Here is a 23,562-nt window from a genome sequence, read left to right as displayed (position 1 = left end):
AATTGATACTGCATGGAAAAAACATACACTTGAAGAAAAAAAAAAAACCTAACAACAAACCCAAACCAACAAAACAAAACAAACACCTCACAGAATTCCCCAAACAGCTCAGTTTGTGGAAGAATATCATGTCACATTTGCATAAATCTCTAGTATTAAAAAAAGCATTTAAGCCAGAGCTGCTTTTTAAACCTGGCAGCTGCCACCTCGCAAAGTCCATTTTTATATCAAGTGCCTCCTATAACACAACAGGCCACAGGAACCACATCCAGGCACAGAACAACTATTCAAGATTTTTTTAAAGCTTCACTAACACAAATATGTAGAGATTCTGAGGCAACACACTTAGGATCTTCAACTACTTGGCCAATTTGTAACACTATTTTGAATGTTTGTTTTACACATACAAGAGTTAGGCTTGCATTAATATCAATCAATTTAACCACTTGCAGGAGTTTGATTAACTGTGGCCAGCACTGCAAAGTTAAACAACACTGGCCTTCTAGAAAAGACCATACTTAATAACCAAGATAAATATAAGAAAAAAATACCAGTACATTTTAAAACAAAGTAAGTAAATATCTCATTTGATATGTACTTGTTGTTTAATCATCACTAAGATGCAGCTGGTAAGAAACTATTTTGACTTCTTCTGTGATACCTATCAAAAATATTTCACAGGCTTCAGGTACCCTGAGACCAGACTCCCTCATCTTCTATAACAAATAGAAGAAAAAAAATATTTTAAGAATTGTACTCTTGGTAACACTGTAATTCATTGCCTGAATCATTGTTATACAAACTATAGCTTACATTTCAACAGTTACAGAAGTTATGCCTTTTAAACTCTATGGAGCTTTAAGCCTCATTGCCACAAAAATCTGTGTGTGCTTTATTTTTCTCTTAAGTAATCCCATGAGCAGTGAAGATGACTAATGCATGTGAAATTACAGATCATTATACACAGCAAAACCTTTCACGATCAGAACCTTAACTTTCAGTACTTGGATAATACACAATTAACTGGCTAGAGGTAAAGAAAGCTGTAACCTCGTTTGACAGCAACAAAATTCATGTCCAATTAAAACTGTTAGATGACTACAGCACCAAGGTAAAGACAAGAAACGTGAACACACCACGGAACGGCTGTGTAAATTAGCACATTTTATGTTTTTGCATAATGACTACTTTATTGTTAGATACGAATTGCTGAGACATTAATAGCATGTTAAAAAACAAAGTAAAACTAGATTGCCTTTGTAAATAGTTCTGCAGTTTACACCCACTTCTTCTAGTTAATGACTTTTCTTTTTCCTTAGAGTATTATAAAATGCTAAAATTTTCTTCAACACAAGCAGCGAGAGCTACCACAGAAGTATTTCAAGCAGTACTACGGAATACGAACACACAAAACCTGACACATTCAGGTACAATTTCATAAACTGAATGCCTGACCTATCTACAGTCCAGCTGATCAGTTACATACAATGAGTTGCTCTCCTTTAAGTGCCTGACAAACTTCTTAAGATAACAAAAACTGGAGTAGCTCCTCCCTCTCAAAGAGAAGTTGCTTTCAAAAGTACTTTTGTTATAATAAACCTGGAAGACATACTTGGTTTACAATGGCTGATTTGGTGGGGGTTTTTTTGGTTTTTTGGTTTTTTGTTTTTTTTTTAGTTATGTACACAGAATTATTCTGAAGATTAATTCCAGAATAAAAGCTTCTGAAGTAATAATCCCGGAGACCATGCAGAACAAAAATGTAGCATGCGTGAAAGAAACCATAACCAGCTACAGAACTCAGTGTCACCAAGCCACCTGGGACAGTAAAGGCTTCAAGAACCAGGAGGAAGGTGCTAAATGATGGGTGTCCCTAAACACAGCAACAGCTTTCTGACAAATAAACCAAAATTCCTGTCCAGCGTTATGAACAAATTGAAGGTACTTTAAGACACACAAATTTTGTATCTGAACACACTTTTGTCTATCTGGATTGAAAACTATAGCAATGAGTGATTTCTTCTGGAAAAAAAGAGTATTTAATCAAGTAATTTGCATACTGAAAGTCAGCCAGATTTATGACCTAAATGTACGAAGTCTCAGATGTACAAAGTAGTTACCATTTCTCAATTAACTGTAGGATGGAAAGTGGTTCAACCTGAATGGTAACAACACAATTTCACTTCAGGATACTGTGCTATGAATGTAGATCCAAAGCACGAGATCTACGTAGATCATGCTCCACGAGATCCAAAGCCCAAATAGAGACTATAATCATACAAATAATGGGCATAAAATTACAGTGATTTACAGTACACTGACCTAAAATGAGAGTGTTCTGGGTTCAGCAGTAGCAGTCATTTTTTCTCCTTCTTAGTAGCTGGTGCAGCGCTGTGTTTTTGACTTTCGGCCTGGGAATAATACTGATAAAGCCGATGTTTTCAGTTGCTGGTCAGAATGTTTACTCTGACCAAGGACTTTGTGAGTCTCATGCTCTGCCAGGGAGGAGGGGAAGCCAGAAGGAAGCAGAGACAGGACACCTGACCCAAACTAGCCAAAGAGCAATTCCATACCACAGAACGTCATGCCCAGGATGTAGAACTGAGAGTCCCCAGAAGGGCTAGTTCACTGCTGGGTGGGGGTGAGTTATCAGTCGGCAGGTGGTGAGGTGTTGTATTCTCTTCCTTTGTTATTTCCTTTATCATTACTGGTGGTAGCAGTAGTGGTTTGTGTTATACCTTAGTTACCAAACTGTTCTTATCTCAACCCGTGGGAGTTACATTCTTTTGATTCTGCTTCCCATCCCTCCAGGAGTAGAAGAAAGGAAAGAAGGGGCAGAAGTGTGTGGAAGCATTAAAGCTATAATTACTACTAATCTCAGAAGTTAAAGACTGAGAACTAAGAGGGTCAAGAAACACCCTCAACCACGCAAGCCACCTCCCTCACCACTTCACTCTAAAGTGGCTTAACTATTTTAAGTACCTCAGTCACCCTTATTCTAGTTGAGAGAGATGTTCTTTATGCAGACTGAGAGCCTCACATATTTCTAAGGAACCATGTTTTGTTTGTTTGTGGTTTGTTGTTTGTTCCCTACCCCCCCGAGTCTTAATCCACAGCCTTCAGGTGTCTGGACCTCAAATCTCTTGTGGTACTTGTCTGGACTACTTGCCAGCAAATAAAAGATCACCCCTACTTTTAAGGTTTGAAAGGATGATTTCAGTATGACAGAAAAACAGAAGGTGGCCAAGAAGCTGACTTCAGTAGATATGTATGCACACCTGCAGAGGAACTCCAGATGCCCCAAGAAGCTGTTTATTCCTCAGCCACATGACAGTGACTGGTTACAATCTTTCAGTAAACTGCATGGCGACTTCTACATCACCTTCCACTTCAACTAAGTGATAACCCACAACTCCCGATTACTGAAGTTAACTGACTGACTTGAAGAGACTGCCATTAAGTTTCCATAACTGAGCAACTCCAGTGCTCTATTCCTGAATAGCCATGAGAAGGCCACAGTTATTCAGAATCTACTCCTTACAATAATTCCATTTTGAATTATTTGGAGCTGTTCACTAAGTAGTGGTTTTTGTACCAATGGAAAAAAAAAAAAAACAACACCTCGCAAGCAAAATAAAAACAAATTAAAAAAAAAAAAAAAAACCACCAAAAAAACCCAAACACCTTCACCACCTCCATTTGCTAGCCACTATTTACATTTTCACAGAATGTTTCTAAACAGTAGCAGAAGTATAATCCTAAGGCTCTGTATTCAACACTTATCCCTATCAGTAATCATACTTTAAATGAGTACTGTTTCTGGTCTTCTGCTGGAATAGTAGCATAGGTTTTTAGAATCTCAAAGAATTTCAGCCTTACATTTGGATTGGTTTCCCAGCAATTCCTGACACAAATATTGTAATGGCATATTTTATGCCTAAATCCACATAATTTACCTACTATCCTTTTTGCAAGATAAAAAAAGTACTAAAAGAATGTAGGTACTCCGATGGCAAGGTAGGCTTCTGGGCCTGAGCGATCAGCTACTTGTTTTACTCAGATTTTTCAGTTTCTTTCCTTCCTTGATTTTTTCCTGTCTTCACACTAAAATAAGTTTTGTCTGCTTTTAGAAAATTAGAAATCAAGTAAAAATAAACCATAAAACACTGAACTTTAGTTTTTAAGTGCCTGAACATATGTTCAATATTGTATGGTACATGAATAATTTTCAAATTGTAGGAGTGTAGAGAACTTACCGTTCTCTGCATAAACATTTTTTTATGTTCCCTCAAATCGAAAAATTATTTTTCTAGTTTTATATTGTAATTGTGTCAACACTGGGCACTGATGATTGATCCATCCCCTATCTTCTTCGCAGCAGCCCTTTCTTCTATGGCAACGGTGTAATTCAATAGTTGCCGAGTAAAGGATGAAAGGCAAGGCAGGGTAAGTAGGTAACCCAGAGATGTCACACAAAACAGATGTTTTCTAGTATAGACTGGAACTGAAATAAAGCTAGAAGTTTAAAGATTTTAGATCATGTCCTGACAGGAAGAACAGCTCATAAAACTTCTACCACAAAACATAGTTTGTGGTCAGTAAAAACAGGAGTGCTTGTATTAGACTCATGAGAGCACAATATATAAACATTTTAAGCAGCATAGAAGTGGCACAAACTTCCACTCTTTATCTCAATATTGAAGATAAAGAGATGCACATGTAAGCTGTGTAAAGTGTCATAAAGAATGCAGGCTTAGTCCAAAAGAACTGAGCTGTCAGTTTAAAGTCCCTCTCTAATTATGATGGATTATACCTCTAAACATTCATACAGAGTAGTTCTCAACTGCTTTTATATATATGATCACCTGCCATTTTGTCCCTCGCCTGTCCCTACAGGGCTTTGCAAGCGTGGGTAAACCCTTCAGGCCTGTGCAGTGGATTTTTTAGGCGAGGCACAGCATGCGCGGAACTGGCCCCACTCTTTACACCTGAGGTTTATCTGCCAGGGCCTAGCGAGCTTGGACAGTGACAGCAAAGTCCTCAGGTCGTAGGTTTGATTAGAGTATCCTTCTCTTAGATGGATGGCCTTACAGGGCTAAACGACCTCCATCTGCCCGGGTTTGAAGTTAGAGTTGTCCTTCTCCTAGGATGGTTGCCTGAAGGCTAGCAAGCCCATCCTGCCCATGGACACACTTTGACCCTTCAGTAGAGACCTGTCTGGCATGGGAGACCTTATCAGAAGCATATGACACCACCAGTATAGCTCCCAACCTCACAAGGGCATGCAAGCTCTTTCCCCACGACCAGAGGGTGTCCGTGAAAGAGTTTTCTATATATGTATATACACGCACACACACACACACGCACATACACACTTAATGTATTTCCTGTCAGAAACAGGATAGTGAAGATGAGATGGACTTTCAGTCTGGTCTACAACAACAAAGCTCATGACTCCCAAACAACTCTTGATCAATAATTAAAAATATTTTGCAGGTACTTAGAGCTTCCCTAAAGATAACAAGAAAATACTTATTCCAACCAGCTATCATCATAGCAAAGTTGTTTTGGTCAAGGCCAGTTAGAAGATGAGCTGAAAATGGTAGGCCAACACACAAGGGAAGTTCTCAATCACAAAAGTATTTGTACAGCCCACATATTTCAAAAGCATGACCATCATCTGCATCAGCTGCCTTCATGCAGCACCATCATGCTCAGTACCAGTCCAGGCATTCGGGGGGGGGGGAATGAGAACCAGCCGTAATGTTCAGTGGCTATGACAGTGGCTATGTCCACTCCAACTTTCAAGGAACTGAGCTGCTGCCAGAAATACTTTTTGACTGTTCTTCAGGTAACAGAAATTTGTAATTGGAAATGAAAGCTGCTCTGCATTTCCCTGCATTTGGAGGAACTGCACCATTTTTAACTGCTGCTGTTTCACATTGGGTAATGCACCTGAAAGGCCAGCATCCAAAATACGAGAATTACTTTTCTATATATTGATAGAAAATAAGGTTTAAAAACAATGCTTAAATCCATACATATGTGGCCAGTTTTCTAGATAAAATTCAAAAGCAAGCTGCATTTTACTTTATTTCCAAATAGTGCTGGGTTGGGTTTTTTTGTTGTGGTGGGTTTTTTGCTTGGTTTTTTGGTGGTGCTTTTTTTTTTTTCCATTTAAATAAAACAGTGGTTTTATTTAAAGAAATCTTTCCCCCCTTCCCCCTCCCAAGCAAACAAGTCCTGGTTAGTAGATTTCTTTTTCAACAAAGTAACAGCACTGACCTTGCTCCTATGCTAATCTGCACCCTGGATGAAGCTGTAATTCCACTTATGATAAAAACTTATTTCACCTACAACAGCATGTGTATTAAACCAATATAAACCATGATACTGAAGTGAGGAGGAGAGAGGCAAGAGCAAGACATTGGAATTCATTAAGTACGAAGGTACATAACATTTAAAATTTTTAGTTTCTACAAAACGAAAATCTCTTGTCTAAATTTTAATTCAAATGAACAGCATTTCATTGGATTATGAGACTTCTAGAGCAATACATTCTTCCAATTAACAGGGGAAAAGGCAGCTTTCAGAATCAAGTGAGCCATTATCAGACTAATTAAACAGCAACAGGGAATAAAAAAGCCACCACCCAAAAAAGCTCACAGTTAAGAGAGCCTGAAAGGAATGTGAAGCACGTGTTTTGTCAGTCCTGGAGTGAAGCTCAAAACAGGTGCTTCACAACACTAATCCCCTCGGGAAGCTACAGTTGTTGGGGAACGCAGGGCTGAGGGCTATTGCTAGTGGCAGCTATCTCCTAACTACAAGATTACATTGTGGTTTTGAGGATAGAGAAACTAAGTAATGACATTTAACTGTCAAACATTTAAGATGGGAGGTTTTAAGGACTGACTGGTAATGAAGTATAAAAAAAAAAAAAAAAAAAAAAAAGCCTGCTGTCATTTCATACTATTTGGCATAATTTTTTACAAACTAAACAACCCGAGGCACTGGAATTACTTCCAATAACATCTTTTCCAGGTATACATCATAAGCCTAATGATGGTAACAGTAGATCAGTGAATAATCCCTGCTCCTAATTGTCTAACTTTTTCAGATGAGGACAAACATCACCCCGCATCTAAGCTCCTGCTTTACGAAGGTTCTCATCAGAAGACAACTCTTTTCTTAGAAGCCATATGAAATTTTTAAAAACCTACCTTAACATATTTGTAACAGTATTTCAGAGAAGTAAGAATTTTTAGACTATATTTAAATGTTTAAAAATAGAAAGTGAAGAGTTAAAGTGGTAACTGAATAAATACTTTAAAGTCAATGTATCATAAAGAGAAAAACAGGAACACCTACAGAGGAAATGGCAAGTGAAATAAACCGAAATTGGCTAGAGCTAATGAAATAAAAAATCCACCTGAAAATTAGGGAGAAAAATGACAGGGAGGATAATCAAATAAACAACAGAAGAAAAAAAAAAAAACCTGTCTTAACAAGGAAAGAGAGAAATCAAACAGATAAAGAACTCTCAGTAGAGCTTTTTGGCACACATATGCTGTCAACATACTGTTAATAAGACAACAAACCTAATTTTTAAACACAAAGGACTTACTAGAAACCTAAAAGAAAAATCCTCTATTTCCTAGCTGTTACACTGTACCTGAATCCATTCTCATAGCGTAAAAATTAACTTATTATGCAACACCTTCTACTGTATTTGAAAACTAAAATTGTTTTTAACAGTTTCTCTGAAAAGATGAAGCACACCTGTGGTGAGACCAGACCTTGGTTACACTACAGAACATGATTCAAGTGCACGGTGTAATTCAGAAGATTTACATTGGTAAATTGAAGTAACCCATGAACCACTGAATAAACTGCTGCTTTGGACACCTGGCTGAAGTATCCATTAATCAAGCCTAACTACCTGCTATAAGCAGAAGGGCTGTTTCTCAAAACACACCCAAACTCCACATACCAACCCATAACTCTAGTCAGCTACTGCTGATGAGCCTGAGTAACTTGCCAATCAATGTTATCTGTCACACATCTACAATAAATATAATTCAAGGAGCAATCAACCACCAAAACGTAAAATAACTTGTATGCTTCTCCAGAGCACATCAGCCTGCTTCTTCCTTTCCTCACTCTCCCTACATACTCTAAATCCTGGCGGGTACTCCCTGGTTTCTATTGGATGCTTCTGAATGACAAAATAGGTTAATTTAATGAGGACTTTTAGAATAATTAGTTACAGGTACCACAAGAATTCATTGAAGAATACTGGGTCATGTGTGGCTTGGAAAGAGATGACACACAGATTAGAAAGCAGGAAGAAAAGCACCCCCATGGTCTTCTATGGTCAAACATGTTTCACACCCTAATGCAACCTAAACCAAATACCCAGCCTCTCACACAAGAACTATGGTTATAGACAGCTAACAGTTTATAAACAGCTGTGCTGGAAAGCATAAATGCATGTGCTTTCCAGCTTTTCTAAAGCTAACGTGTCTTTATCTTAACAAAATCTTCCATAACCATTCCTTGATAACAACACTGAATCAGCTTTCTAAACTCTTGTCCTGGTTTAATTCTAGCCAGCCACTAAGTACCACACAGCTGCTCGCTCACTCTCCCCCAACCCCGCAAAGGGATGTGGAGGACAATCAGAAAAAAACTAGGAAACACAAGAACAGTTCAATAATTGAAATAAAGAAAAATATAACAATAATAATAAAAATAGAGAGAAATAAAACCCAAGAAAGAAAAGTGATGCGTGATACAACTGCTCACCATCCACTGACAAATGCCCAGACTGTCCCCGGGCAGTGATTGGTGGCTCCTGGCCAACTCCCCCAGTTTATATACCGACCATGATGTTCTACGGTATGGAATGCTCCTTTAGCTAGTTTAGGTCAAGTGTCCTGTCTCTGCTCCCTCACAGCTTCCTGTGCCCCTCCTAACTGGCAGAGCATGAGAGACTGAAAAGTCCTTGACCAGGGTAAGTGCTACTGAGCAACAACTAAAATATCGGTGTGTTATCAGCATTGTTCTCATCCTAAATCCAAAACACAGCACTGCACCAGCTAGTAGGTAGAAAATCAAAGCTATCCCAGCCAAAACCTGGACAATTTTCCACTCTTTTCAAAACAGAAACAGGATGAGCAACAGGGTAAGTCTTTTGAAAAGTCCATTCAGAGGAAAAGCTTTAACAGTGTAGCTAACTCTGAGCTGAGATGCAAACTAAGGTCCCAAGTGCTGATCAACAATTAAAATCATCCCAAGTCACCATACAGCATTAGAACTTCCAACAGTCATTACAAGATACACAGGAAATATCACCAGTACCACCAAGACTTTTTTTTGTGTTTTTTCCTGAGAGAAATTTCTTAATAAATTCTCCTCAATAGACAGGAAGTCCCATCTCCTGTGTGTGGGTTTTACATTTGAACTGAGGCCTCCAACACATCTGTAAATGTAGCAGGCAAAAACAAGTTGCTGCTTTCCTTAGTCCTGAATCCAAAAGTGATCTGCTACTGCATGGGCAAGAAGCTCTGGACATGTTTAGACATTTCACTCCAAGCACATTTCCAAAAGTATTATTTTATTTACAATTTTCTTTTTAAACAGAAGATTCAGACATGCAATGAAAGCAATTCATTTTAATTTCTTCCACTTAAAAATAAGCTTTAGGATTCTTTATCCCTTAAGCTACATTAATGAATACTGAGCTTCCAATAAGAGACTGAGAAAGTTATGCAGCAAAGCATATATGCTCAAAATTTTGCTTTAAAGAGGATGTGTTTATTCTAATTCAAAGGTCAGTAAGATCTTAACTTCCTACAAGGACAAACACAACACAAGGTTTTTTTGTGGCATTCAAATAACTTTCAGCAGTCTTCAAAAAACTCCATGCATCAAGTTTTGGATTTTAAGATACTTTATATAGAAGTTTAGACACACCAGGAGCAACAAAAGATATAAATATATTAGGTCAGAAGAAAGATCCTAGTGTTAAGACCAGTTACAGTTTGTTTGGAAAATATTTTTGAAGAAAACTTATTACACCCAAAGAACAGACAACACACTTTTTCTTTAAACTTTTTAAGGGATTTCAGGCTTTGATCAATTTTGTTCCAGTTTTCTTTCCAACATGGCTTAAATGAACATAGAACATCTTTGAAATACCACTGACATTGTTAATCTTTCACTTTAAATACAAAAGCAACACGAATTCAGTTTTAGAGGCTGTGTGAAACCACACAGCTAGTAGCTTTAATCCAAAAATACAAATTAAAAGCCTTCCATAAAACTCCTCAAAATGAAAAGTGTTTCAAATTAGTAGACTGCAACAAACTACTAGAAAAGTCCCAAATGCTTTATTTTTACTTTACATCTTTTCCATTTCATGTATTACTTTTTCTTGCATAACTTATAAAGAAATATTTACTTAATAAAATTAAGACTGTTATCAGTAACAAGAGCAATTATGAAAACTGACAGAAAACTGCCACTTTCAACACTTGTAACAACCCAGAGTCAGACGCCACCCTTAATTTTAACTGCCTTTGAAAAAGAAAACCTAACCAGCAAGTTACAGCAGAAATGGTACTGCATGATTTGTGTGTGCATTAAGCGGAATTGATTATAGGAGTTGCAGACGTGGCTTTAAAATATCACACACTTAGAGCATCATTTAACTGTTTTGTCTCAGAAGCCAAGCACCAGCTCTGTTAGGCTGGCAAGACTGTACTTTCACTCATATAAGGTGTTCACCTCCAGCATAAAGGTTAGAACCTTTGTAAAAGCCACCTCCACCAGAGGGGCATCTTGTTTATGTATGAAGTAAATATTCCTGCAGCTATTAAATACTGTTGGTGCTCATTTAACCTGTGTGATTTACAATGAGGTTTCAGTAGCCAACAGTATTTGGTAGCACATGGAGAAAAATTAGCTGACTAAAGAATCAATTATTAATTTTGAACAGACACAGAAATAATACTTTCCTCAGAAACACATGGCACTGAGTTTTCATCTTAAAAGGTATTTCATAGCACCAAACCAGAAAATTTTTGATGCAGGAATAAAAATTAGGGAAAATATCCATTTATGCTGATATTTAATATCGCTTCCTTGAAAGGGTGTGCAAATTAAACCACGAATCAGTAAATGTAGCTTAAAATTCCAGCTGACTACTTTCCTATAATTTCAAGGAATTTTCAGCTCAACACAAAGTCCTGTCCAGAGATGTTTTACAGCCATACCCTCAGAGATTTTAAGTGCGGTATGAACACTTAGCACTGTTTCCAGCAGCAGAACTTACACACTCTTTATATGGGCAAATGCAGAAACAACCCAACAAAGCGAAGCACGAGGAATGACAGAGTACAGAGTAAAAGCAGCAGCAAGGTAAAATATATCCTCTGATACAAAATGATACACAGTAAGTGATGAGTTAATAAGCATGTCACCATGTTGAATGCAACGAGAGGGGTAACTACACAACCTTCTTTAGGTGCACTCTTATAAAAACACTCCCCATAAGTTGCTTCAGTATATACCAGTAAAAAACCATGAGTCTAAGTCTGGCTATGTAGTGTGGCTATGTTTGGATGTCCTTTGAAAAAATCTAGCAAAACCATGCAAGAGAGAATATAATAATAGTCATTTGTATTAGTACAAATCCTTCGACAATTCAGACGATTATCTAATAATAACAGATGAAACCCTTCAGTAAACATTTCACATTCCTATAGAAACAAGATGCCTAGGTTTACTATGAACAGAACTGCTGCTGCTTCTTCAGGAAGATGGTCTTGTTTGTCTTTTTTGAGGCAACACTTTTAGAAAGGAACAGTGGATGGGTTTCAAGGCTAATGATTTAGTGTGTAACTGGTTAAACAATGTAAAAGAACAGCAGAGGCTGAGAACTTTCTGTAAGAATATAGGAAACTTCTGGCAAGATGGACAACTCTGAGCTCCAGGAGTCAGGCTGACTGCTGATGGAGTCAGAATGGCTTGGAAGGAAGGCACAGGTATCAACCCAAACATGCAGCTGGTTCTCACCCCTTTGGATTATCAATTTATAATGGGCTTGTATGGGAGGAAAGGTAAGAACAAGCATTTTTAACTCTTTTAAATCTTAGGTGAGGTTTAACAATTTCATCCAATCTCAACAACAATTATGGCCCACAAGCAGAACAGAAGTGCTGGCCCTAGGAAATCCCATTTATTGGATTAGCAGGGGTGAAAAAAAGTTTTGAAGGTTTTTTGCATAGGAATATTTCCACAAAACAAGCTTCCGATTTTACAAGCAGCTGTAATTTTAAAATGAAATTCACTGAAAGAGAATTAGCACAATTTATCACTGTGATGGAAGCATCTCTGAAGAAAACTATTAGGATGTCCAACTCAACAACACTGTACAACACTGTACAACTGTAATGTACCTTTCTTCTCAGGCAGATTTTACTCATCACGACAGAGAGTTACTAAGTTTAAATGTATTAAAGTATTATATTTAAAGAAATATGCTCAGACCAGCTAAGTCATCATCCTTAAAAATATCTATTTATGCATAAAATGCAAGATGCATGTGAAGGGGAATATTATCATTACATAGAAAACACAGAAGGAATAAACCAGATCAATTTTCCCCTGCAGTATATGCCTACAAAAAAACCCCAGCATGAAAGGTGACTTTGAAATTTCTTTTGGTATGACTTCATAATCTGCGCAAACCAGTTTCAACCTATAATAAAATATTAATGCCCCAAAAAAGGCAAACTGAGAACAGGAATTCATGCAAAGGAAAAATCATGCAAAGGAAATCATGCTTGAAATTTATCAAGTTCTTGGAAAGTATTAGAAAGTTGGTAATGACAATTATCTCCAGATTTTTAGACCTTTAACATAATGTTTTTATAATGCAGGAAGATAACCAGAAACATGTTGTAGGGATCTGTGTTAGAAATTACACTGCTCAACATTTTCATAAACACCACAGAAGACAAACAGCGAGGTCACACTGTTTGTTAATGCTGCATTCATTGTCAGTTTAAAGCTTGTTAAAAAGAACTACAGAAAAACTTCACAATACTGAGCAAATGAATTCAGTCTATTAGATCTTTCCAAAAGCTCGTAAATGTAAAGAAACGTGGGTTAAACAGCTGACTGTGCCCATTTATGAGTTTTAGACTATGCAGAAGATACTTTTAGTTATGGGTGTTCTGTAAAAAACCACATACCTGCCATGGGTTTTTAATACTGCTGCACTCCTAACAGAATATTAAGAAATTAACAAAACACCCTTTTAGGATACCAGTATTTTTAAAGCTGCATGTGGTTCCCAACACCCAACAGTTTGCAAAGACTTGATAAGAATAATTTAAAACACTGTAACACCAAAAATAGAGAGGTAACACTAAGGTAAAAGTGCTACTAATAAGCATGCTGGCATTAAACATAATAAAAAATCTGCCTTAGTAACCAAAAAAAGACAGTTTACAGTAACAATATTGCTCTTTGTACATCAAAATTCATACTCTGGTATTTTTAAGTGAAAGTAAGGCTAGTCATTTTTTTTGGCCAACATGCAGCAAGGAATGACAGAATCACAGAATAATTTTCACCAGAAGGAACTACTTCATTTCTGCTAGTCTAATCCCTCATTCAAAGCAGGGGGAGCTAGTTAAGCCCAGATGCTCACGGCATTGTCCAGTCAATGACTTAAGTATCTCCAAGCACAGTTCCTTTGGAATCCAGTATTTAACCACTTCTATGGTAATTTTTTTTCTTTTTTGCCTTGCATTCAATGGCAATTTCTTGTGTTACAACTTCTATCAGCTACTTCTCACTCAGTCATTGTAGACCTCTGAGGAGAGCCTGGCTCTGTCCTCTATACCCTCCCATCAGTTGGAGACTGGATCTCCCCTTAGCCTTCCCTTCCCCAAAGCAGTTCTTTCAGCCTCATTTTGTACATCATGAGATTAATGGCTACTGTTCTCCATGCTGAATTTGGTCTGTATTACTTCTCAAGTGCGAGCTTTGGCATCTGCTTCCCACTTAATTACAAAATTGCTTCTTTTATGGTTTTACCTTTTAGCTCAGAAACAATTCCTGCAAAGCAAGAACCTTCATGATTTTTTGCAAGCATGGTTAGGCAAAAGTATCTTCAGATGAATTATTTTCCAAGAAGAAACACATGCCAGTTTCTTTCTAAAATGGAAGTGCCAAGCTTTTCTCCTTTAAGAAATAAATGGCATACTTCAGGGTTAAATGCAATATGCAGCTCACTTAACAGTCATTTCCTATGTTTACACATTGTCAAAAGGGACTTGACCTTTCATAGCCATCTATGAAAATATAATGTAAGTGGAAATGCACCTTGCAATAGCTAGATAGCAGCTGGCTGCTTTAAGAACTTGACAGTAGTTCATGGTGATTTGGTAACCTTTCAGCTCCAGATCAAAGGTGGCCCAATCTCAGGGTAAAAACCTCAGACAGGTGCTTGGTGCTCTGTTAGTACCTACCCCAACAGAGCAAAGATCTTTCATTAGGCTTTGGCAAGCATGAAATGTCTATTTAAACACTCTCAACTTTTCAGCACAAAAACATTGCTACTGACATTTTTAGCCCTGTAGAAAAGCCCTACGTGCAAACAGAATATTAATCTTACTCAAGATTAATGCACACAAGGGACACACCGTAAATATGGACAAAGTTAACATAATTTTTCTTTGAAAAAGAAAATGCAAGCAACCTTCAAAAAGTCTAAAGTAACTTAGATAATGACAAAAAGTTGAACCTGTCAGTTGCTGGTCTGGAAGGCAGAGAAGGATGGACAATAAGATATTTGAAACAGGTTACGGCCTACAGAAAATGTCACTTTGAGTTAGCACAGTATCAGGGTGTTATTCTCTTTCTCACATAACTTTCAGTATGCCTTGCAAAACATCTTGAAAATAAGTTTTGAAGAGCATGAACAGACATTACCATTCCCCGCCAGTCAGCAACTAAGCCACTAAGATAACTTCTATGTTCTGGTAATTCTGCCATTACAGATCAGAGCAGAATTTTATCTGTATTTTGTTCAAATACCTGTGTCTTGATTTCATAAGAACACTGGCATTTGAACTACCTCTACGTACTGATGAAACAGTACTAAGATTTTTTTAACAGCACTGAACTGTATTCCCAATGAAAATGTTTGGCCCCCCCTCCTCTATGAATAAACATTTACTATCTGGCCACAGAATGAATTACAATTTTTTTTAACCTGTAACTGCACTCTGTACTACAGCTACATTTTTCAGCAAAACTCACACCAGTAAATATGAACTGGTAACTCTCAAGCCTAGTGACAAATGTTTACTGTTTTTCCTAACCCATGCTGCTTTTACAGCTGTTTTCTTTGCTTGAAGTGCTGAGATGGAAATCAAAAGGTCCCAATTCCTTCGCCCAGGCCTCATTTTATTTATGTGGATTCTCCTGTCAGGGCTCTAAGTGCACTTCCATCACCCTGGGGGTTTAGCTGCCAAAGCGGCTCCATGAGAAGACACATCTTGAAAATACCATCCAGCTCTGCTTTCCTCCTTGTAAAAGTATTAAATTCGTACTACCTAATAAACATCTTCTCTGTGCTGTCCTAATATCATCTTCATAGCTACTCACCTGTTGATGCACAAAGATCCTACAGGAGCTCTCTCTGCAGATACCCCATGACCAGTTGCTTTGGCTACACCATTTGTTTCACAGTCAGATACAAGCTCAAGTCTCTACCCGGGATTACAAATCACAATAGTTATTCCATGGCCATAATGGCTACTCAAACTGAATTGTAATTTTCTTGGAAGCTTTGGATCATTTCAATACTAGGTAAGCCTTCAGCTCACCATGATAACCACTGACAAGCAGCTCAGCACAGTACAAAGATACTGTAAAAAGATCAATGCAGCAGTAGCATAACTTGGATCTCCTGGAAAGCCTGTGGCAGCTGGAATGACCAAGGACTCATTACCCATCAGACCAAACACTCTCATTGAACCAGTGCTTTCAGCACAAGCAAACAACACACAGTAATGGCTCCACGCCACTTGCGATCAGCACGGATTAGGCTCTTTTGGTACTTGGTATTTTCCAACAAGAAGTTCAAAGTCATCTTTTGCAGACTGGATTTCTACACATTGGTCTTGAACAACTGCCAACAGTCTATGGTTGTGACAAAGGGCATAGTACCTGAATGAAGAAAGGAGAGCAAGTATAGTGACAGTTGACTTTGCTGAACAAGTCTATAGTGAATAGAAACACCAAGCTAGGTAGTCTACACATTAGGATCCAGACCAGTGAGGTACATGGCTGGACAACCACATAGCTGCAATGACTAATGCCTAGGGTCTGACCATAAAGACAGCTCCTGACAGAAAGTGGAACCCTGACAAGACTTCTCATAGGTCTTTCTCTCTGACTCAGGATTACATGGCTGCACCATATCCAAGATGACCTTGAGCGCTGGCAGCCAAATGAACTGCTGGAGGATGGGGTATCTGAGGACCCCTCCTATCCTGCAAATACCTATTGCTCCTCCTTATTGGTGATGGTGCAGACACCAGTGGCAGCAAAACCTTTATTTCTTATTTACAAGACTTGTAACATAATTTTAAAACCCCACACCTGTATCTGTTTTTCCAACCATGTTATTTTAGCAAAGCTATAAGTAGCCCAGACAATAAAGCTGTCTGCAGTTCAGGAGGAACAACAGGAAAGGGAGCAAGCTCCCATCCCATGCCAGATCAGATTTCCTTTTTATTCTGCAAACACTACATACTCCATGTGATCCAGGTACAGAAAGGGCTTCAGATTTAACTTTAAAAGCATGATTGCAATTTTTAAAGAAGTTCTGATAGTCTTATTTTTAAAAAAATCTGTGAGGCCTTGTGGACTACACTAAGACCAAATATGGTAGCTAAAATATAAGGGTAAAAGAAAACACAGTACACCAGCTCAAAAATTCAGCTTAAACATTATATGAATTTCATGATAGAGCAGTATCTTTTCCATTACAATAAACTAGATCAACTAAGACCAACTGACAGGCTTGCGCCCCCACACTTTTGACATTTAAGTTTTAGCTCTTATAGCTCCAAAAAGAAATTCTAGTTGAAATTTAATACCATACAGCAACCGATGATGTAAAAGGACAACTGCAAAAGCAGCACAGATTGGGACAAACAGTAAATGTGTCATTAGGCTTCAGTTACCAGCTAATTTTTACTGCTATTAATTTTGTATGTATTGTTCTGACAGGCTTCATTTTGGAGGCAGATTAGTAGAGGGAGCATTAGAGCAGCTAGTGAGATGAAGCACACAAAAAACAACCCAACTTCTACATACACATACACATGTATGTAAGGGATGCTTTTACCATCCCAGTGTCAAGAAACTCCGTAATACCAGAGCCACATCTTATTTCCTAGGACCTGAAAAATGCAAGAGAATCTCCCAGTTATTCCCTAATTGTTTACAAGAAAGTCCACTCTCATCACCCATTAAAAAAAACCAAAAACACCAAATAAAACCCAACAAAATTAACAAAAACATAGCAACAAATCAAACCACAAAACCCCTTAACCTTTACTGCTGTGTACCAAAATTTCAGATACACTGCACCAAGAATTTAGGTCTTAAGAAAATAAATTTCAGAACATTCTCTTAAAAAAAAAAAAAAAAAAAAAAAAAAAAAAAAAAAAATCTATTGTTTCCATAATTACATATCTGATTGGAGCAAAACCAGGGATGATAAATTCACTGACAAGAATCTTAGTATCGTATTGAGACAAAGGATTACTAAGGTTCTTCATGATAACATTTCATCATTATGATTCCAACGTTGTTTTGCTCTCCTAACTTGCACCTTTAAGAGATGGTGCTTCTCCCCTTCCTAAAGGCAGCATCTATCAGAGAATTAAGGTGATTTGTGCAGAGTGAAAACCTACAGGTCAGGCAGTTGCATTTCTATTCCCTAGACAACAAGCACAGTCCCTGTTCTAACCCAAGGGAATTTAATCGCATGCCCCACCCCCCAGACCAAAATGAGTCTCTTCTCAAATACTTCCAGTCCCACTTCAGACAGAGAAGAGAGGTGGCTCCTCTTTTAAAGGGTAAAGAGAAATTGTGATTTCTGAATACATGAAGATCAGTGCTACTGCTTAAAGGAGCAGACTTTTGAACAGTTGCATTTGTTGGGTTGTTCAGTGGTTTGGTTTTTTTTTTTCAACTTTCAAAGCAAAAATTTTTTCAGTGTATGAAATATTAATGAAAAAAATACGCTTTTCAGTACTAACATCAAGCCAAGGTCAGTGAAAGCTGAGGAGCAAAGGTAACTAAGAATTGTATTAGCTGTGTTTCTTGCATATAAATGCCACTGTTCAAGGTATACTGATCCCAGCTAATACATGTTCAGCTTTCACAACATGTTCTAAACCAAAACAACCTCAAGACAAAGAAAAAAAAAAAAATAAAGCTTTGATTGGTTAACAGCCAGCAGGAGAAATAAAAAAAAAAACAACAAGCAAACAACAGCAATGCAAAATTTTACTAACTGCAAAAATACAGATCAAGAGATGCACACACAGTATTACGCAGAAGTATCACACCAACATGTATTTTCCCAATGAATTATATAAAATGTAGATTTGCAATGCACTAATACTATAAACCCAAAAGAACGTATTCTGTGCAGAAATTTCACATTCAGAACTGCACACACCACGAGGCACATAAGAGCTTGCTTGTTAAAGCTGAACTGCATCTCTTCTATGAAATGCTTTCTGAATACATAAAGGATATTTTCAGAATAAATGTCACGCACCCCCACTCCTTCCCAACAACACTTCCAATTCTTTTACGAGCTGCAATGGGTTTTAAAGGAGCTCTAGCGGAAGGATTTCCACAAAAAAGGCTTTGAAACACATCAACCGTCTGCCCTTATTCTACAGAAACGGTAAAGCGATAACTTGGCTCTTCCCTCCCCCACTCAGTACCTTTCTGGGGTAATGACTTCACATCCTTTGACATCAGCGCAGCTTGAAAGGGGGATGGGAGAGTTACGGCAGAAAGCAGTAAAACCTGCTTTTAGCTATGCATGCAATGCCTCTGCGAATTCCTAAATCTTCCCTAAACACATCGAGCAGAGGACGAGTTTTGATCTGTGCCGGTTTTATCGCCAAACAGAAAGTGTCGGGGCTAGAGGCCTCCTGCTCCCCTTTCCCGAGCATCACAATAGCCATTTATTAGCCCGTCGGAGGGTCGCGATTTCCTCTCGCACGCACAATAACTCACCTCTAATATGCAAAAGAGCCACGGGCTGGAACGGCCCATTGGAATTGGCTGCGTCAACCACCATCCTGCTGCTAGCTCTGTTACATGTCAACATCTAGGCTCCAGCAGGCAAGGCGGTGTACTCCTTAAGGCAAGAAACCAGCCTCCATTTTAGTTTAAAAAAAAGACAGAAACCGAAGCGCTCTGCAGCTGGAGGGAACTGGCTAGTGAGTGATGTCAGCGGGCGGGAGGAGCCCCATTGGCCAACGGCAGCAACTTCAAATGACATCGAGGAGGCCGCAAATGAGCGGAGCCTGGCGCGGGCCTGGCATTGCGCCCTGCGCGCCCCGCGCCTCCCGCGGCAGCGGCGCCTGACAAACCGCGGGCAAAGGAGGTGACGAGTCTCCACGTTCGCTTATTTTAAACCAGGATGATGTTATTGCTGCTCTGTTATCCCCCCACAAATAATATTCTGTACGCACCTGCTAGAAAGAGCGCAACAATTGTATCTTTCTTTCCTGAAAGAGCCAAAAGCTTAATCTTCCCTTCAGCACGGCCGCCAGGAATTACCAAACAGGGGTTCAACGTAAGCGTGGAAAAACACAGCATTAAGGGCAACATCTACCACTTGAGCTTACAAGAGCCTTATTAAAAGGTAGTTCACAGTAAGATACAGGTATAGTAATAAAAAAAAAAAACAAACAACAACCAAACAACCAACCTCATAAGCATCCCCATGAGGTGTTTTAGGTTGGTTTCCATTACGTATATTAAGAATAAAAACAATCTAAAACACCTGACATGCAGGGGATGAGAACCCCATGTTTCATGGTCATCTCAATATTTGTTTCATTCTAGAAATGGACCAATTTTGAACTGAAGTTAATGTTGTTAAGCTTGCATAATGCAAACTTTATGTTTTCTATTCCAGAAAGTTCAGTAATCATAAACAACTTTTTTACTATTATCAAAAATTAAGGTATTGCAGCACTAAGAACCAGTATAGAGGCATATGGAAACAGTTTTGCTGTATAATCCCAGAAAAACAAGAAAGTACAGCATGCCAACTTCTAAACTTTAGTTAAATTACTTAAGTTATTTGAAACAACCTTTTCTTCATCATACAAGACTTGCACGTTTATTTTTATAATTAGCTATCTGAAGAACCACTTTGCCCACTAGGTACTGCACCTCTGGGAGTGACCTTAAGTGTCAGTATACTGCTTCTCTCCAAATCCTGCTTGCACCAGTATGTCACCTTTAAATATTTAGATTACTTGATCTATGGCACTGACCTAACTTCCATCAGCTAAAAAAAGGGAGTACATAAAAAAACAAAACAAAAAAAAAGAACAAAAAACCCCCCCACTTTTCAATTAGGTAATTTGCTGATGAAAATTTGGAACAAAACCAAATTATTGGGCATATGCATACTTGGTTAGAAAAATTTTATCTTACTACAATAATATACTGTTCAAAGGTGACTTAGAGCTGTACTGAATATTACAGAATTGGATGAAAGGAAAAGAATAACTGGGATACATTAAAAAAAAAAAAAAAGAAGAGGAATATTACCTATAAGACATGAAGAAATCAATTGGATTTACTGATTGCTGACAAGATCCACTTTGAAGTAGTACCTCCTAGATGTCACAGTTGAAGGAGGATATAAACCTGATGAGAAAGCCCAAAGATGACCAATGTAGAAAATATTACTTAGTTAAAAAAATAAAGCTGCTGTGATGTAAGGTGCTGGTGTTTTTACTTGTTTGGGGAGGGTTGGTTTGTTTGGTTTGGGTTTTGTTGGGTTTTTTTAATAGGAAAGACTAGACTGAGAATATCCAAGTATTTTAAAGAGTAATTATGGAGATGAATGGAATTAAGTTTTTCCTACATTCCCTATAGACAGTAAATTTCTCCTACATCAAGGAAGATTAGGTGAGATATTAAATGAAATCCTCTTGCAATAAGTACAGTGAAACAAAAGACTGCAAACTTTCCAGTAATTTAAAAAGTGACCAAACATAATGAGTGATACAAATGTAGCTGATCCTGCTTTAGAGAACATTGAAATGGACTACATGAAATTGATGCCTTTTTAAACCTTTTTCCTAAGACTACAGAGATTCAAATTATTTGTCCTTCCAGCCTAGACAAAACCAAGGGAGGTACATTCTCAAAATGGGTATACCTTAGATATGAAGTTTTAGTCTTATAAAACAAAAAGCTACCAGAGATGAGCCTTTAATAAAATGTGATTTAAAAAAAACAAGACTGACCTCATACAAAGTTTTCTACCAGATCTTGATGGATCAAGATAAAAAGAAAACTGAAGAACTGAGATAATTTTCACTCTATTTTCATATGCAGAATTTCTTAAGAAAATTGTTTCTTTTCCCTATCTAAAGTAACAATTAGGCTGTTCTATACTGATAAGACACACTATGAAGCAGCAAAAATTAGGCTTAAAATTCTAGTTTATCTGGTAACCACATCTTTAAGAGGCAGCTGCTCTCTCTCTCTTCTCTTTGCTTCAATGGTCAACTGCTGTTTCTGTTCCTTTGAAACTCCCTGCAAGGATTAATGGCTATGAAGACTGCTGGTCCAATGGCACACAACTGAACTACTGTACTGGAACACAAGGCAAAAAGGGAATGCTACTTCTGTTACAGTTCCACTTCCTACTTTATACACAAGCATGGCTTTCTTAGCTGGACGTTCATTAGCAAATTTTAGGTAATGGTTTCAGAATCAACCTCCCTACATTGTTCTTAGAATGTTCTTAGCTTGGAGAAGTCCTTTATGATCATCAAATCCAACCTTTACCCCAGGACTGCCAAGTCCACCACTAAACCATGTCACTAATGGCCTCATCTAGACAGTTTTTTTTCTGCTTCACTGAAGAGAGTAAATGTGACATCTACAGTACTCACAGTAGCATCAGCAGACCACTAAGCCACATTCAGGTAAGTTTTCTTTGCAAGATATGCATACCATGTTCACATTTCTTCCTCTTTGCAGGACTGTGTTGCATCTGAGGTCAGTACTTAGTATAAAGCTGGTTAAAACAGCCATAATGAATAATTCAGTATATTCCTGGTATGCTTCTGACAGGACACTAGTGGGGCTGAAGAACATAAATCTTTATAAGACCTTTTGCTCATTAACAGAATCTGGTATCTTCACCAGTTGTACACATTTGGAACTACATTCTACTCAGGAGGTTTGTATGACCTCCCTTTGTTTCAGCATTAAAACATTTGATTTGCCACTAAAGGAAAATATTTACTTGAGTTCAATTACTTTGAGCAACCTCATTTGGGAAGAAAATTGCAAAGAAAATTGAGTTAGGAACTGACTTACTAATGGGAAGGGAAAGAATATTAGTACAAGTGGAATGGAGCTAATGAATATCAGTGAGAGGAAGAAGAGCTTACTTAAACTAATTTATGAATACACTTCCATTGCAACACAATCAAAAACTGTGTTAACTTTGGCTACCCATATTTAGAATTTAATGAATGAAAAACCAGACTGATAGCACAGCAAAGCTGTAGCAGTTCCAGGTTTTCGCCGAACCCTGCTCATCATTTCTAACTTCCTGATGATAGGAATGAAGAAAACCACCATAATAAATTTCTCAGGATATAAATGTGTTACATTTAGGATCCATCACTATAGCTGGTGAATTCTCTTTACCCTAAAAGACTATGTAGTATTGCTTTCAAAACACACACATTCTACTTGGGTTGTGATTTAAAAAAACCCCAACACCCACCCCCCCAATTCACCTGCCGAAAGACTGTATTTATTTTCATTCTGAACTAGCTACTATTCTGATACTGACAATCAACAACATACAAGATAAGTAAAACTGGATTAATTTCTATTTTCATGAAGACACCTTGGACAAAATTGATTACCTATAAGATTATATGAGGAGTTTTCCTTTTCTGATTGTGAGAGGACTATTTAGGTTGAACTCTAAGGTAACTAAAGGCACAATTCCGCGACTGCTGAAGTTGCTATGCCTCAGCAACCTAAGGCAGCCTAATTCTGTCTCATTCCAGCATTACCCTCTGCTTTATTTTCCTCTCATCTGCTTCAGTGGTCATCAGACCCACAGCTGAGTTGGTTTAGTCCACTAATCCAGCATAAAGCCTCTTACTTTACCTCAGGTTGGTTTTCTGTTAACTTAAAACAGTGCTCCATGGCAGCCTAAACTGAGTGAAG

The 23,562-nt window shown here is 38.0% G+C and overlaps 1 protein-coding gene across 7 annotated transcripts in view; it reads right to left on the bottom strand.

The window, feature by feature from the left end:
• The window catches only part of PPP2R5C (protein phosphatase 2 regulatory subunit B'gamma), an 88,003-nt gene that overhangs the window by 33,976 nt on the left and 30,465 nt on the right, over positions 1-23,562 (bottom strand). The window contains exons 5-6 of one of the 7 annotated variants that reach the window (XM_080619010.1): positions 20,905-21,003; positions 19,351-19,474 (exon numbers count right to left, since the gene is read on the bottom strand). The exons of 3 other annotated variants lie outside the window; for them this stretch is intronic. In XM_080619010.1, the coding sequence (XP_080475136.1) occupies positions 19,351-19,444 (94 nt within the window). In that variant the 5' untranslated portion in view covers positions 19,445-19,474; positions 20,905-21,003. 3 more of the 7 variants (XM_080619012.1, XM_080619011.1, XM_080619013.1) reach the window with 3 other exon arrangements.

Source organism: Psittacula echo, assembly GCF_963264785.1.
Source record: "Psittacula echo genome assembly, chromosome: 5".
Lineage (NCBI taxonomy): Eukaryota > Metazoa > Chordata > Aves > Psittaciformes > Psittacidae > Psittacula > Psittacula echo.
The sequence above is the reverse complement of the archived record's forward strand: the minus strand, read 5'-3'. Positions and strand labels throughout refer to the sequence as shown.